Raw genomic sequence first — 18,004 nt, 5'->3', positions numbered from 1 at the left:
GATCAACCCGCCAGCCGATATTTGATTCTTGATCGTGTAAGCCGGAACCGGCCCCGACGGTGCAGCAAATTCCACGCAAATGCGGCATTAATTCACCCTCCGCCAGACACCGCAACCCCTCCGGCAACTTTTCCCTCCTATGCGCCCCCCCCCCCCCCCCTCGGTCATTACTCTGTCTTCCACTTGATACCTCATCTTCCTACAGGCTCGAGCGACGGAATTCAGGTCACCGATATTCGATGATACCCGATTCGATACCGTTCGACGTTCTTTCCTCAACTCCTCGTTTCTTCTTTCCTTTTTTCTTCTTCGAAATATTCAGGCCGCTCGAATACTTCAGAGCCGGCGGAGTTAATAGCCTGAGGCAACGCGACCGGCGTTCCATTCCTTCGTGATTTAATCATTAACTGCATGTGTGACTCTCGGTTGATCCCGTTAGCAACAAGCTGAGCGATGAAAAATTAAGACAATTTGCTTAGTAGTTGTTACAGACTGAAATCAAGGGAGGCTCCTGAGGTTACAATTTCAAAAGGTCGGTTCTCTTGCTGTAGGAATTAGGCTGACATGATTGTACGCTATGTATATTTCTTTGTAGCTCAACATATAAACTACACTCCTCAATAGAATTAAGGGATCACTTGTGCGAACCCGAAAAATTGGTCCCACTTCACGTAATCATAACTCCGTCAAAATTTGCCGTATCGATATCGTTAAACAATGGTTTGAAACCCTGAAACTTCTAGTTTCAGATGCTCTGTTTCGAATGGTTGATATGTTGGTTTTTACAAAGTTATAGCGAGATGAAGACAACATTGACGGTTAACAAAAATTTTGTGCAACTTTGGAACATCGCACGGGGAGCAACAATTTTTTTTGATAAATCGCTTTAATATCATCTGGAAGGGCTATCTTTCCTGTGTAAATTGTGTGGTTGTTGCATATTGTGCGATTTTTTTTATTCGAGTTATTCAACATTGAAGTAAATATGGGCTTATTAACTTTAACTGGCTCGAGAAAGCGAAAAAATTATCGTAGAATCTTGTGCAAAAAAGCAAACCAACAGAGCAACAATTTGAAACAGAGCATCTGAAACTAGCGATTTTAGGCTTTCAAACCATTGTTTAACGATATCGATACGGAAAGTTTTGACGGAGTTATGATCACGTAAAGTGGGACCAATTTTTTGGGTTCGCACAAGTGAGCCCTTAATTCTTTTGAGGAGTGTATATCTTTATTTATTTACATGACTCTTTTTTCGCCTAAAGCGATCATTCAGAGTGTGCGAGAGCGTCTTGCAGGATCACTCATCTTTTTATTAACTGGCCCGTTTGCTATCGCCTTGATCTCTGCACTAATCGCAGCAATTACGCACGCCCGGGAACTTTATACCAAGTGTCTTCCAACGTCTTCGAAGCGCCGCTCTATCACCAGGTTAGCCATAAAGTTTTCCCCAGGCCGCGAATCCTTTTTCTGATTTATGGGTCGCCGGAAGTTCTCGAGTGGCTCGGAACTACCGTTACCCAGTCGTAAGAATTTTTCGGAAGAATCCCGTGCTAACCGAAAAGTATCGCGGATCCACGGAATTTCTTGAACCGCCACCACGAGATATGACCTCGCCCGGTTTCGTATAATACGTGGCCGGCCGTATTAAAGGTTGAAATTTATAGGTCGAGTTTTCACCATAATCTCGGCCGATATCTCGCCGAGAGGGAAACAATGAGTCTGTTCTCGCCGGGCTCTCGCTGTTTCGAGAGACTTCTTTCTTCTTCGACCCCCTTATCCAATCTACTTTTGCCTCTGCTCGGTTGTCAGCCGATCTTCGGCTTGGTTAACCCCGTCGCGTCACGATCGTCGGCTAAAATTAATCCGCAACCAGCAAATATTAGTTTCAGGCGGAGCAATGCTCCGAGATCGTTTGTGACTGGGTACAGAATTTGTATGGATTTTTTACCGTTCAGAGTGACTGCGGATTTTATGTCTATTTTGACTCAGAGTATTAAAATCGTTTATTCAATTTCTGGCGAATTAATCGAATGAACAGATTTCTAATTAGACAGTTCTCATCTCGCACGAATCGGACTATAAATCTTAAATGATCACTTCTTGACGTGTCTTGAATTTAAAGTAGCTTGATCTTTTGAAACACGAATTCTTTTGAAAGTGTACGAATCACGAGGAAACAAGGTTAAATCAAGAGTAAGAGATAGAGAAAGAAAAATAATGTGACGGGGTAGAATATTCAAGTTCGTTTACAGTTCCAAGGTTTCATGAAAGCATGTATGTAATTCTGCGTCGTCGTCGGCACCTTTTAGCGAGGAATATTTTATTGCGCGCGAAAAGATCAGCTTCGTGTGAGAGAGGGTGAAAGCGAAATGGAGCGAGGGTGGTCCGTTAGCGATGGGAGCCTGAACGAGCAGACAGACTGTTCATTCAGCGACGGGCCGCCGAGGGAAGAGTCTTAAATGGTTTTTGCACAGTCGAATCCGGGTCTAAACGTGTCAAAACTTTTTAACGAGCTCGTTAGGGCGGCCGACGCGGGGGGTGGAAATTAATTATCACCGGGGGAACGTTGCTCCTCCGGCACTCCTTTTCGCTCGTCTCCGTCCTTTCCCCGCCTTTAAAACTTTCGCGGGACACTTTTGTCCCGGCCACTTTTAAACGATTAGAAAGCGAAAACTCGTTACCCTTGCGGCCCGCGAATCTGATTTAAACTTCCGCTTCGTGACTTTCGGATGACGTTAACGTTGCCTTCTTCCGCGGCGAAAAAGTGGCCGCCTTTATTGTATCGAGCAATAAGGGAAACGAGGAAGAGTTACGATGAAAAGACAGATTATAAGACGCAATTTTCAGTAAGTTAGCCAACTATGTAATAAACAAAGAAAGATTAAAAGCTTTTTTTTAACACATTACCGGCCGGTGATTATTGCACAATTTTGAAAAATCTATGGTTCATGGCAAAACACTTTTTAATGGAACCATCAATAGTAACAGCAATTTTCATTATGAACTAACAAGACACCCTCAATAATGTAATCTAATAGTTTCATTTAAGATTGCAATGTAAAAAGAAAATTTCTATGCTTCCTTTTGGTACAGCAAAATTATTGAAAATCCTATTAATAAGCTTCCGGTAGGTAAAGTGTTAATATATTAGGTAACTGCACAAGAGATATTCCAATTTCGAATCGATCTTTCAGTGTCTACATTTTTATTAAATTCAATGTTTGTCAAGCCAGATATGCTCAGGTATGCATCCATTGGGAAACAAGAACGAAGTTGAACAGGTTTTGAAAGTAGATCCCCACTGTTGGGCAGGATGAATCCTCTGAAACAAGGGTGGCCAACCTGTGGCGCATTGGATCCTTGCACCTATACTTATTCTTTTGAAGTAGGCGCCATAACTGAATCCATCTTCATATTTTCAACACCTGAGAGCTCTCAGTTGAATTTATGCAGCTTTCTTACTCATCAATTCGTCGCAATTTTTTGACAGTTTACAATTATAGGATGGGAATTGAAGTGTTCATGACAGCTAGTGTTCCTGATTTCTCAAGTTTTTGCATTTCTCGAGAAATGAGAAATGAGACTACATTTCTCGAGAATTCTCTAGAATTTTTAATAAAAGAAAAAAATATTGGAAAACTTATGATATTTGGAATATCGTTGATGATATTTATCGAAAGCGCAAAAAACTTTAACTCAATGTTTATTCCTGTCCAAGGTCCAATACATATGTACATTACTTTAAAAACGAGGAAAAATAGATGCTATAAATATAACCGATAAATTTATTTATTTAAAACCAAACTTTGATAAAATGAAACATTACGCTTTTGTTTTGAAATGACTTCTTAAGAAGCATAATACGTCTAATTGTAAGGGTGGATTTATAGTGGAGCTGCGAGCATCGATGATAGCGGCGCGGTGAAAAGAAACCAGCATTCGTGACAACATTTCGACACATACTAATGAAAAAGTACATATGTATTTTCTTTGTTCTTCTTTTTTTTCACCGCACAGCTCACCTCGCTGCTCCACTATAAATCCACCCTAATGTAGAATCAGACAATCTATACTGCATTTTTTCGATTTTTTTCGTGTTTTTCAGTTTTTACTTTTCTAATTTTTTTGATATCCAAAATGTGTCAGATTTTTTTCAGAATTTTTAATTGTCAATATATAGGGAAAATGGGCCAAAAACTGGCATTTCGATTTTTCTCAATAACTACCCTTACAGATGAGATATGGGGCTGAACTTGTCAGAGAGGGGTCTTTTTGGGTAGGCTATCGAATGGTTCAAGCTCGATTATATCTCGACTATATCTAGATATTTCGGAAACCATGCAAGATAGCGAAAAACTGAATCCAATCGATCTTGTGGCACTTTTTGTCAGCTTTAATTTTGTATGGAATAGTGTTATCGCTAGGACGTATAGTTTCCGAGATATAAGCGAAAAACCGAAAAAGGGGACCTTCTATGTGCCCCCCTGCACCTCGCTCACCTCCTAGGAGTGGGGACTTTTAGTATGTTTACCTCCTAACTAAGTCCAAATAATGTTCCAAAGTTAAAAATTGTGTTCCTTCCATTTCCCTCTACAACTTTTCGTTGACTGGACTAAAATGAGAAATAACCAATTATAAAATTTCTCGAGAAAGAATTCTCGAGAAAGAACACTAATGACAGCGATCGCCCTCTCGTCCAAAAGATCATTTCTCACTATTGTAGATTGGTTCTCCAATGAACGTGTATCTTTTCAACTAACATAAGTTAATTAATTTAGTTGCGTGATTGAGTTATCCCGTTTCCTCCCCTAACCGAAGCAGATCCTATCCCTATTCCTATTTTCCAACCGCAACAATGAACGTAAGAAGATAGAAAAAGTGCTCGAGTTTGTATGGCACATCTGAACTCATATGTGAAAAAAATTTATACAGAAGGTTGGCCACCCCTGCTCTAAAAGCTGCTTCAATATTATGCGCAGCTTCCATATACGTACCAGAAAACCTCGAAACTTTTGCAGTTTGATTTGTTTTATTCTCTGCTGCCATACGATTTCATATTTTATTTAGCAACACGGATATTGCAAGCTTTGTAGAATCTGAAATTTCTTATGCACCGAGCTGATAGTCGAGTTTAGTAAACGGTTGTATTTCAGCAGAATTAAACATTTGTTATTTTAGTCACCACGAGGTGTCGGAATGAGTAAAAGTCTCCTTTTTAACATTTTTCAACAGACTTTTCCAGTGCCGGCGGCACTGTACGCATCGACGGAAATAACTGGAGAATTCACTGGACATGCGATAATTGCGAGGCACGTCAGGCCGATCGAGAATAAAACTCGAACGATCAATATCCGCATTGTGCGAAACTTTGTTCGGGGCCTGATTGATTCATCCGATTGATAGGTAATCAGCCATCATCAAATCCGCGGGAACGAGAATCTAATCAAGCCCCGGTTGGAATTTGCAGCACGTACGATCCCGAAATGCCAATAAACCGGGCCTGCGTTTACGATTTCAACGCGTGTGCTTTGCACTTGATTGGCTCCTACGCGTTGCGTGAATCAGCAACGAGCGCGGGCCCTTTGTTACTCGTAATTTGTAGAATCGTTGCGCTTCATTTACAACCGGTGTTTATTTCGCTGGACAGTGACTTCCGGCTCCAGCTTTGTCTTCTGCGTCACTATTGTATCGCGTGTAGCACTCGGCAATTTTCCATTCTCGTCCACTTTTATCCTGACAACGGAAAAGGACTATCCTCCGCCGTCCTGTATTACATTTCCGAGCAGGAGATGCCGCTGATTTATTTTCTGTATTTTTATCTTGCCGAGGGAACAATGCATTTATTAAATACTGAATTTATGGAATTTCTTGAGCGATGGAAGAAAGGAGGAAGAATTGAGTGTAATTTGGCCGGAAATGTTCGTTGAAAACAATGGAAATAACCTCACTAAATACATTTACTTTGTTACGAAAATAATGCACCCATTCAATCCAGAATTTATATACTGTTCGAATTTTCTGCATAAAACACGCTTGAAAGCTTCAGTATAACATATAAATAGCATCGCATGGGAGGGGTAATAAAAAGAAAGACCAATTGAACAACGTCAGTTGAACAACGACCGTATTTTCGCTCGGTCGCCACGTTTATTTCGGGTATCAGTAACGTTTGAAATGTTAGCATATACTCACGAGGCTGGCCGCTTCGTTGATCACGACTACTTGCACACGAATGGTCGTAAATTGATCGATCGATACGAAACAAGTCTCATACATTTTTCTTTTGTTTGTAGAATCGGAACGGAAAATTTAGATGAGTCGCTCGAGTGAATTATATCAACGACCAATGCATGGTATCGATGGCACGAGGGAAGTTGATGATTCGTCATCATATTCAATATGTCTCTTCTTCTCTTTATATTCTTTTTTTTCATATTTTATTCGTTTTTTATTCTCGATGCAGTCCTTAAAATTTTCTCGGCTATATTAAAAGTTCTCGAGTGTAAAAACATCGTTAAGAAAGGATATTATTCTGGTGCGTTTAATACAATATACGAGTCTTAAAGTGGTGGTTTACGATTAACGAGACGCGTGTCGATAGTCATCGAATCGTGAACATGATATACAGCGACGCGCGTGGTCAACTTCGATCGTGCAAAATCGTAGGAAAGTACTGGCAGTACGCGTTGACGTCTTGTCAACCATCATCTTCTTCTTCTTCTTCTTCTTCCTTTTTTTCCTCAGCTCCTTCAAAGTCTAACCCCATATCTAGTCCCCCTCCTCTAGCCGAGCAAACAAACCGGCCACGTCTTTGATTCTGTAAAAGACAGATACTCGACGCTTCACACATACACACACACACTCTTTCTCTTTCTCTCTCTCTCTCTCTCTCTCTCTCTCTCTCTCTCTCTCTCTCTCTCTCTCTCTCTCTCTCTCTCTCTCTTTCTCACTCTCTCGCAACATCTCGAACAAACGACTCCCGGAAAAAGCAACAGAATCGACTCCAGAAAATTCCGAATCGTTCGCCGGCCGGTCCGCGCGACACCGGAGGATCAATATGTTCATCGACTTCAGGTACCATATGTACAAGCATCGTTGCTTCTCACACTCACACTCGCACACGGAACAGTATCACTCGCTCGCGAGATCGGTCATAATGTGTACATTGTTTTCGTATAATAGTATTAATTATTATTGACTAGAACAGTTTTGGTTCCAGCATCGACGAGGAAGTCGTTGAGTGCAACTCAAACACGTTCTCGCGCGTTGCTCTTCGAGGACGCGGGACCCTTCGTCCTCGGCTCTTTTCCCCATCTCGAAAGGGTTTCTTCCTTTTTCCTGTCGCGTGGTCGTTGCCCCTGGCAGACATTGTCCGCGTCTCCGAAATCATCGGCGAAGATCGAGTTTGCCTATCTACTTACAACGCGAAGAAAAGATCGTAGAGAAAGGAGGCATTCGCTGACGCGAGGCCGCGCGCGAATCGAGACCATCCCGACGAACAGTCTCCGCTCTCTCAGACAACGATCTTTCGATTCTCGCGATTCTCCTATTTCTTCCTTCCCGCCCCTATTCTTCCGGTCGAAAGACGTCCTCTTACGGCGCCATCAGTCGCTTTACGTTGTAGCGGCAGTAATCTCGACCTCTTATGTCACCGTATGGAATTTCTTCCTCGAGGGGCTCGATCCCTTCCGCTGCCATCTCGTCACGAACCTGCAGATTAAAAGATTTCCTTGATTAGTGTAACGGAACGCAGCACATTCTTGTTTTCACCATGAAATTGTTCAGATTATTTTATTAGGTTGGTACAACAATAATTGCGGTTTTCACTAGTTTCAGTGTTGGGCAAAAATTGTATTTAAATATATTGTCTTTAAATACAGGGTCTGTCCGGAAAGTAATGCAACCATATTTAAAAAAAAATCTATTAAACTTATGGGTACAAACCTTTAAATTTCTTTAAAGTCGACACACTTTTTCCAGCGCGATTTTCCATGCTTCGTATGCTCCCTGGAAGGCGTTTTTTGGAACCTCTCGTAGTACCCTTCGTCACAGCCTCTTCGACGCGTTCCACGCTTTCAAAATGGCATGCTTTTGGCACATTTTTAATTTTTGGAAACAATAAGAAGTCGGCGGGAGACAAGTCAGGACTATACGCGGGGGTTGAGGAAGTGTTGTGATTCAACTAAGAAGTACCGTTTACTGTTTTCCCCCTAATCTACGGAAAAGTTTTGGTTGGAAGTGCTCGACGAGGCTGCGACGAGGGTACTACGAGAGGTTCCAAAAAACACCTTCCAGGGGCATACGAAGCATGGAAATCGCGCTGGAAAAAATGTGTCGACGCCCAAGGGTCCTACTCTGAAGAATTTTAAAGGTTTGTACTCATATGTTCAATAGATTTAAAAAAAAATGTGGTCGCATTACTTTTCGGACAGGCCCTGTACATTGTCTTTAAATTGTATTTAAATTTTCGAACAACTAATAAAAGATACAAAATTGGGTTCAAATTGGGACAAATTGAGACTACCAGAATACTTAAAAAGTAATTCAGAATATTTTATATTCAACATATGAAAATGATTAAGGAAGCAAAGAAATTTCTATTCAACTTCTGTTTCATGTAGTCGATGCAGAAAGTATTTGTGATGCGTATTCGGTTGTATTAACCGAACTTATTCACGTTACGACCCAATACAATAAACAATCCTTAGACGCGTGCCAATAGTAAAGACCACTTCAGTAATAGGGCAATGTATGCGAGAATAACTAAAACTTCATCGTCTCGTAATTTACCACGTTTTTATTTCAATTTTTACCTTCTCCAGAACAGTTTTGCATCTCATAAACCAGTGTAGAAATATGTATAGTATATCCCGGAACACTCTACATCCTTCTATACCGTGCTATAATACGAGCAGTAAGGAATGCAGAGCCGAGAGCCGGGACAGTTGTGTATTGGGCATCGTGCGTTGGGAAGTGTGCACTAGAGATTTTTTAAGCGAAACGGAAATTCTCCCGATACCGATGGCTGGGGCAGAAAAAAGCCAATCAATTTCCACGGAGGTTCGGGTTCCTGAAAGCTCGTGGAGCGAGGTCGGCCCGAAACTCGTACGGTGCACATGGCGTCGCGAATATTCTCAGGAAAAATCACGCTTGGCCATCGTCGGCCGGCGGGAAAAAAGGAAATGTAGAGCAGAGAAAAAGAGAAAGAGAGAAAGAGGGAGAGAGTAGAGCGAGACAAGGGAAGGGGAGAGGGGATTGTATGGCGAAAGCCATCCGGCAAGGGAAAAAGTTCGCGGTGCGCGTATTTCATGCGACCCTGCACAGCCACCATCAATTTTCGGTAAGCCCATTAACCTTCCACGGCCATTACGGTCGGCCCGAGGCTTTCGACGCTCGGCGAACGCGTAACCGATGTTCACAACGCTTTTATTTTTTCTTCGGCCCGAACCCGCCTTTTTTCTATCCTGTCTCGTGTTTTTGCTTTTTAATCGTTGAACAGCCCGTGCATAGGCGTCTCTCATCCCCTCGGAGCGTACAGCTCTCCTTTAGCGCCGCGCGAAACATATTTCTGCGAACATCGAGCGCCGGGTAGGGGGGCGAACGGTTCCGGAAGACGAAGGTTGATGGTTATTGCTTTTTATTCGACACATCGCCACTTCTTCTTACTTTGCTCCTCGAAGGTCGTACCAGCCCGATCTTTATGCGCGCCGCTTTTTGTCTGCTACATCGCCGACACCAGTCGACCAGATACATTGCGTCTCGATTCGACGCTTTTGTTAGCTGGATCTACTGTTGGCGCCAGCCTGTGATCGCCTTTTCATCCCTGGACCACAGAACCTCATTCATGCGAACTAATTAGTACTAATCCTCATATACAGGGTATTCAGAGATTCACTAGTAATCTATATCGTTCGAAAACAATTAACATAAGAGTTGGATATAAAAATGCGATCCATGAAGAGAGTCTTGCGATCAAAGACGTCGGTGTCAAAGACATCCCAAGAAGATGAACAAAAAAGCGAAAAGCATTCCTAAAACGTTATACTCCTTTCCACACAGAAATGTATTCGTTCAAAAACGATGGACATAAGAATTTACGACGAGAACGTAATCCATGAAAGGACAATTTTGTGATCAAAGACATCGGTCAAAGACATCCTAAGAAACCGAACAAAGGAGCAGCACACAAGACCTCCCAGAATGTTTCTAAACATGCCTCACGTCATTGAGCGAACCACATAAACTTGGCTCGGCGCTACCGTCCGCAAGAAAATTTTCCCTGGAGCATTTCTCTTCTAAAAGGGATTAAGGGAACCCATCACGGGGTAGCATCCCTCGGAAAGACCGCGGCTCCGGTCATTTCTGGCCAGCCTTTACAACCCGAGCTATCCGGAAAAATATCAACACGGTGTCTGGAGAGCTTCGAGGTTGCATTCAGACTGGAGATCTCCACGCTAATACCGATTTAAGTGTATCGTTTGCGTAACGCGGTCGAGCAGACGTAAAAAGTTGATTGCCCGTAAGGATCTCCGAATGGATTAACCGTGAACAAAGAAACCGGATTGTGGTGGACAAGTCGCGTGTTTGATGCTACAATTCCGGCTGTAATCAAATCCCGCTTTATTACCGGCGTCGCGTTTCGCGAATCTTCGTGATAAAGCATCGCCCGGCAACATTACGAACGTCTCCGTGCCGTAATGCGTGCGCCTGCCGACCCGTCGTTTTATCTTTAAATTGAATTCCTTCTGTTTCCTCTGCAACCCCTCCTCTCTCTCTCTCTCTCTTTCGTCGTCGTCGGGCTGGTAACATTCACCAAGGCGCTGGAGACGCCCCGGAGGAATCGTCGGGGAAATTAAAATGTTAATGGACGCTGAGATGATTCCTCGGGGCAATGACGGCCGGCCGGGCCGTCTCGCCGAAGATATTGTCCATAAATTCTCTACTGTTTTAATCAAACGCGGCATCATCCTCGTTTTTTCTCTCCTCTCGCTTCCCTACAACGCCCTTTGAGCCGTAACGAGGCCCTTTATTTCGCGGCGGTACGCGTCATCGGTCATCTCGGCCGTTCGGAGTCGCGAGATAGCGCACGGGAGCACCGTATATTTTTTTTAACGCGTCGCTGCGTTTTATCTGTTTCTGAAGACAGCGCATATTTCCCCGTGACGAACTATGGCCAGCCCTGTAAATTACTCTGGTCGCCGCAACGCGCCCGCGTTCACCATAAAACGCACCGTTTCTACACCGAACTGGAGCGTTCTCATTTTTCCTCGTGTAAACCGCATTTTATTGAAGCGCCGCGCCGTCCTCGATCTTCCCTCCCGTAGACCGCTCTCCGAACGATGAATTTCTTTAAACGGCAAATTACTTCGCTTTCTGTGCTCTCGAAGAGATTCAGCTCAAGAAATGTTCGTTTAAGATCACTTTGACGACGAAGGTTGGCGGGGATCGTCGTAGCGACTTCGTTGCGGGCAGAAAGAACGCAATCTGTCGTGGAGACGTTTTTCAGTAATATTTCTTGTAAGTACTCGCAATATCTTCATTTTCATCATTTTATAAGCTGCGGAAGACAGGGGGAGACTTTCTTGCACCAATTACGCTTCCTTTGCTTTTTAAATTTCACGCCATAAGCGAAAGATAATTTTTTAATTTAAAGTGTGGAGCAATGACGGGCGATTATTATACCGAGATCTGTTATGCCACTATTTCTGAGGAGTATATGAGGGTTACTTCGAAAAATACCGAAAAAATTCTCCTTCCGAATTGAGCACTTGAGCGAATAAATATGCGAAGTCCAGCTGTAAAATCTGCATCGAAACTGCTTCCCATTAATGGTTCTAAAATCATTCTGCAGGGCGAATCCTTTATCGGTGTGTATTGCACTTTATCAGTACGTTTTAGGTTGCTAATTCTACAGAAATCGGAATAATTGCATTCTACGGGTATTCAGATTACTGGGAGCTCTCTGCGCAGCGATCCCCAGGAGCTTTGCACATTTATCAGAGCGCTCCGGCGCGGCGTGTATCGAGCATCGAAATTCGGGCTGACGTTGCTGCAGGTCCGCAGAAACTTTACCGAATCCTATGATCATCCTGAGATCGATCCTTCGGTAGCTTTAGCTATTATTCAGCGGTTTGATCGTCCACTATTTTACTTTCCGTGTCAGAATTTGCTAGATATTCGATCTTTTGCTTTGAACCGTCTTGGATTTCAAAAAGTACTGGGTGCCCACGAATAGTCTCGATTACAAACGAGTCACTATCTATGATCGTACAATACACGGAATGTGAAAAAGAAATTTTTGCCTTACTTGACTAGCTAACTCTTCAGTACAATTCGTGAACTTTGAGCGCAGATATTTCGGAAACTATGCGAGATAGCGAAAAACTGAATTGAATCAATTTGTTTTTGTGCATTGGTTCTCTCTTAACGTTCACACGGTTCAGTTTAGTTCGTGCCAGCATGTAATACAGTTGCAAATTTATACACTTATAAACAATTTACACATAGCAAGTACGTTGAAAAATTATGTTGTGGTTATTATTGATCTTGTGAAACACTCAGTACAATATTCAGTATTTTTCAGACGCAAAATTCTCTTGAAGATGATCCATTCTTGGATCGAAACGTTTAGAAAAATATTTTAAATTGCAAAATTGCTTTGTTCTGATTTTGGATCGAACCTGTGCGCCGATAACATAAACTAATTTCTGTTGGATAAAATATCTCGAATAACTCCATTCCCAGGATAATTCAAGGTTTATCACCTACCGAAAGAGTCGTGCTGTAATTTGTAGAGTTAAAGAGTTTTAAAGAGCGAAGTTTTAAAGTGCATGAAGTTTTAAAGAGCTACTGTAGACCATCTTCTTTAACCCTTCCAAGGCTATCGGCGTAAATAAAGGCTACTCATTAAAACTTGGTACACATTTCAACCGTATGGAAATGCAGTTACCACTTTTATCTAGCACACGCTCCTCCCATGCTTTTAATTCGCACAGATACTTTCGGCATAATTAAAGGGATTACATAAAGGTATCTAAAATACTGTCTCGAAATTGTTGAAGCCAGTATATTAATATACTGGCTTCATTTTGTTTTCGTTAATTTACCATTTTGCAACGAGTCTGCATCGGTTATACCGATTCGTAATCGCGGAGGATATTTGTGGACACCCAGTACTTGAACGGGGACGAGTACAGCGTCGCTCGAATACGATTAAAGAGTTTCAATTTTCCAGTGAATTTTCCCCGGGCACAGGTTCTATAAATATTCAATGTCTGATAGCGTCTCCGTTGGTTCCGCGAGGCGAGACCGTCTTCGGGAAACGGTATAATCCGAAAGAGTCCTCGAATTTCGTTGTTGCTTCGCCGGAACGCTGTCGAAATCCAATTCCAGAACGGCGAAGGGTAGTTCCGTCATCGTTCTCCACCTGGTTCCCGCGGTAGACGGCTCTATTGTTTTAACAATTACGACGTTTCTCGCCGCTGGTAACGAGCAGTCGGCGCCCGAGGATTCTAACGAGGCTGGGAATTAAAATCGTTCAAAGGTTCCCGCCCCGGACACGGCCCCGCAAAACAGAGAGAAACGGCCAGGTGTGCTGCAGGTAAGGTGTGCTCTTGCCGGCCCTTTGAGCTGGAAATTGACGTAGTCTCCTGGACCTCCGGACGCAGCTAACCCGCCCTCGTAAGAGAAACATTCTCTTCACGGGAAACTGTCCAATCGCTTCTCTGCTGTCGGACACGAATTTACCAGAACACTCTAAAATGTCTAACACCGTTCTTGACGCGGCTGTATGTGTCGAATTCCTCTTGGGAGAACGCGATTACGGTTTTCTTTGTAATTTACTTTATCTGCCTGTTTTAGATCCCAATTACTCTACCTGGTGCGGTGATCAGGGATTATTTCGTCGTGGTACAAATGTGGAACTGTGATGAACCCGTAGGTGAATGAACTGGGAATTTAAATTGAGCAACACTGAAATAGTTCGTAAGAACCCGGAAAAGTTTAGGGTGAATTGGTGGGAAGATTTGTGGAAGGAACTACAAGGGAACAGGAACAACTAGCAAAGAGCAAAAGTTGTTGTAGGTATACCGAAAGTTATTCCGCTGTAGTCGTAGCAGACTTTGGGTACCTGGAGATGTAGACAGCCATTAAATGTATCAAGTTAAGCAACGAGCTTCGTACAAGGCGAGATGGGTTACTACCGCTGGTTTTTCGTATTACATTAATTCTTGATTGTAGTTAGATGTCTAAAGGGTTATTTCCGAGTCAAGGTTGAAAGTTGTTTCCAAGATCATAGAATTGTGAAGGTTTACAAAATAACTTCTCCAAGTGTCTCCAACGGCCTCAGGAATGTAAACAATGAAAAAGAACTTTTAGGAGACCCGTGGGAGTAGGAGAAAGACCCTAAGGATCATAGGGGAGTAACAAGAATCCACACTTCTAAGGTTATAGGGAATATTAAGGTCAATGGAATAAACGACAACATTCCAAGGATTTGTCTGATATTACAGAGGTCGTTCCAAGATCATTGCGAAAATACTCAAAATTATCCTTTCAGAGATTTCAGGGATGAAAAGGGCCACCGATTCTAGGGATCTATGAGAATACAAAAACTTGAGTCCCACAAAAAGTGGGACCAATTTTCGGGTTCGCACAAGTGATCCCTTAATTCTTTTGAGGAGTATATTATGTATTTAGAAATACGAGAAGTAAAGAGTTTTCAAGGAGTTGTAGGAATACACGAATGTTGTAGTACCAAAGGTCTTAGGAATGTAAAGGGCTACAATTACAAAGGGAATAGAAAAAAGTTGTTCCACGGGTCTTCTCAGAATACAGAGGGCCACCATATTCCCCTAGGTCATTTGAATTGGAAGGAAAAGACGATATATTATTAAAGGGGACGCAAAATGTTGAAAATACCAAGAGAGAGAGAGAGAGAGAGAGAGAGAGAGAGAGAGAGAGAGAGACCGAGAGAGAGATTTTTAAAAATGCAAAAGGGCCATGGGCTAGGGACGGAAGAGGGATGAGAAAAAGAAAAAGTTCCAACGGCTACCATCAAGAATGCAAATGGTAAAAATTTTCGAGGTTCCTAGTAAATAGAAGGGTGTATAATATGAAGGGTATTGTTAGTGACGTACACAAGAGTACCATCCTCTAATTTCTCATACATACATTCCCCTGTACTTCATCAAATTTTAAATAGAATTTCAGTCCAATTACTTTTACAACTACGCGCGTGTAATTCCTTTTCCTTTCTGGCTGTCTGTGTTCGAGCCCGTGTTCGAACAAGCCCGAAGTCAGTACCTACTATTCAGAGGCAAACGACGCGACTGTTAATTGGATCGATAGGATGGTTCAGCCATTGTCGCTTGAAACAGTGGGCCCTCCGCCGATGATGAGTCGGTTCGAATTTCTTCGGAGCTGGTGGGCGTCGCGTCGATGGCGGTGTAACCCCAATTATGACGCAACCCCTTCCGTTACGTCGGCCTCGTTACAATCACGCGCCGATAAACTCGGTTTTGCGATTGTCGTTCGCACCTCGGGGCCGTGATTAAATTATCGCCGGTAATTTCCTGCCAGTTACGCCGTCGAGGATCGTCGAACGCGACGTTCGCTGTTTACGCGCGTAATTTCTCGCGTTACGAGCGCACGGCCCGCGTAACACGAGGAATATTCTGTTGAACCGGAGAGCCCGGGCGGGCTTTTCCTCTCGGAACGTGCGGGCCCCCTGCTTTTGATTTCATTCGCTGCCAAATGGATATTTTACGATGGAGTGGAACCGTGCGGGGGAGGGGGCGAAGGAACGCCCGCGGCCGACAAAAAGACGCGCTGAAACGACGGACAAGCAAAGCCGGGCAAGTTTAAAATTAATGTTCCGCTGGTAAAAACCGTGGGTTTAAATGCAACGTCACGACGCGATACAAATTACTATTCGTCTCTTATTCGGGTGCTTGTCAGATCCAGGAGGCCTGCGCCTGCAGCTGACCAAGCACACCGGGAAAAAACGGGATGCGAGCTCGAATATTTTTAGGACGACGCAGCACGGGCTGTAGTTCAATTATCTAGACTATTTTCGGGTAGCTTCTCTGCCCGTGAGATACATTTTAACGGCATGATACTGGAGGATACATGTAACCCGAGAACCCGCGGTTCTCGTCCCGAGTTGCTACATTTTCTGTTCGATGATCGTGTTATCGCGTGAAAATCAATATTCAACGAGATTACGGATCGTTTTTTAATCGAATGGACAGTTGAAATAGCTTCGACGATGTTTAATTTAACGCTATACGCGCCACCGCTAGTCGAATAACTGGCTTCAAGTTTCACGTTTTACGATTAATAAAGCTACCAGGTTATTTTGAATACATTTAATCTTGTAATTTCTATGAAGCAACACATACAATTCACTTTAATACTCGGCACGTTTGGACTAAAGGAAGTAAATGACAATATAACACAACAATCACGTAATGGCAATGGATGAATGATTGATATTTGCGTTCCATTCAAGTTGGAACCCGAGATCTTTCTGTCGATCGCTCTATTCTATTCACTCTGGAGCCTCAATCAAAATGGATCCTTAGTCCAGTCAACGAAAAGTTGTAGAGGGAAATGGAAGGAACATAATTTTTAACTCTGGATCTCTGTTTGGACTAGTTAGGAGGTAAACATATTAAAAGTCTCCACTCCTAGGAGGTGAGCGAGGTGCAGGGGGGCACGTAGAAGGTCCCCTTTTTCGATTTTCCGCTTATATCTCGGAAACTATGCGTCCTAGCGATAAGACCATTCCATACAAAATTGAAGCTGATAAAATGTGCCATAAAATTGATTGCATTCAATTTTTCGCTATTACGCATAGTTTCCGAGATATCCGCGCTCAAAGTTCACTAATTGTGCTAAAGAGTTAGCTAGTCAAGTAAGACAAAAATTTTTTTTTCACAATTCGTGAACTTTGAGCGCGGATATCTCGGAAACTATGCGTCCTAGCAATAAGACGCGCGGATATCTTGGAAATTATGCGAGATAGCGAAAAAATGAATTCAATCAATTTTGTGGCACATTTTGTCAGCTTTAATTTTGTATAGAATGATCTTATCGTTGGGACGCATTGTTTCCGAGATATCCACGCTCAAAGTCCACTAATTGTGCTGAAGAGATAGCTAGTCAAATAAGGCTCTTCTTTTTCACAATTAGTGAACTTTGAGCGCGGATATCTTGGAAACTATGCGAGATAGCGAAAAACTGAATCCAATCAATTTTGTGGCACATTTTGTCAGCTTTAATTTGGTATAGAATGGTATTATCGCTAGGACACACAGTTTCCGAGATATAACCGGAATACCGAAATAGGGGACCTTCTACGTGCCTCCCTGCACTCCGCTCACCTCCTAGGAGTAGGACTTTTAGTATGTTTACCTCCTAACTAGTCCAAACAAAGTCCCAAAGTTAAAAATTGTGTTCCTTCCATTTCCCTCTACACCCCCCTTATGAGCATTCATTGACTGGACTACCTAGCACGTGACAGACTCAGTATTAGAAGGGACAGCAACGAGATACACGATTGCTCGCAGTACGTGCACCGTACGAATGCACACAGTCGATTCGTGTAGGTACAAATCAAGGCAGTGGGACGGTGGTCCGGTGGAGGTGGATCGGGCCAGCTGGTTCTGGGATTGGCAGGGATCCAAGAGAACAAAAATCGTACGCTCCGCAGTCGTCTCGCTGGACGATGCACCGGTGGATGCATGATTTGTGTGCTTTATTAAATCCGATATTGGACGACTCGGCTAACCTGGTTCCAAGCCATCGGTTATTTCGTGCCGGGAGCTACGTCGCGTCGTCCGGATCATTTTTTCTCCGAATCTGTCGCTTTTCACCGTCTCGGGTATCGCGGGCTGCAAAATCAAGCTGATTCTGCATTCAGTGCGGTCCTAACTTCATCTGCTCTTGTTTACTGTCTTGAATTCGAGGCATCGACTTCGTTACTTTTACCTGATGCAAT

At 43.1% G+C, this 18,004-nt stretch overlaps 1 protein-coding gene across 2 annotated transcripts in view; it reads right to left on the bottom strand.

Moving 5' to 3' along the window:
- Positions 1-6,100: 6,100 nt before the first annotated feature.
- LOC143213635 (dipeptidase 1) overlaps positions 6,101-18,004 on the bottom strand; it is a 146,505-nt gene continuing 134,601 nt past the window's right edge. For both annotated transcript variants that reach the window (XM_076433695.1, XM_076433691.1), the window contains one exon: positions 6,101-7,713. In XM_076433695.1, coding sequence (XP_076289810.1) covers positions 7,597-7,713 — 117 coding nt within the window. In that variant the 3' untranslated portion in view covers positions 6,101-7,596. The remainder of the gene's footprint in view (positions 7,714-18,004) is intronic.

Source organism: Lasioglossum baleicum, chromosome 1 (assembly GCF_051020765.1).
Source record: "Lasioglossum baleicum chromosome 1, iyLasBale1, whole genome shotgun sequence".
NCBI classification, from domain to species: domain Eukaryota; kingdom Metazoa; phylum Arthropoda; class Insecta; order Hymenoptera; family Halictidae; genus Lasioglossum; species Lasioglossum baleicum.
This window is presented reverse-complemented; position numbering and strand designations above follow the sequence as displayed.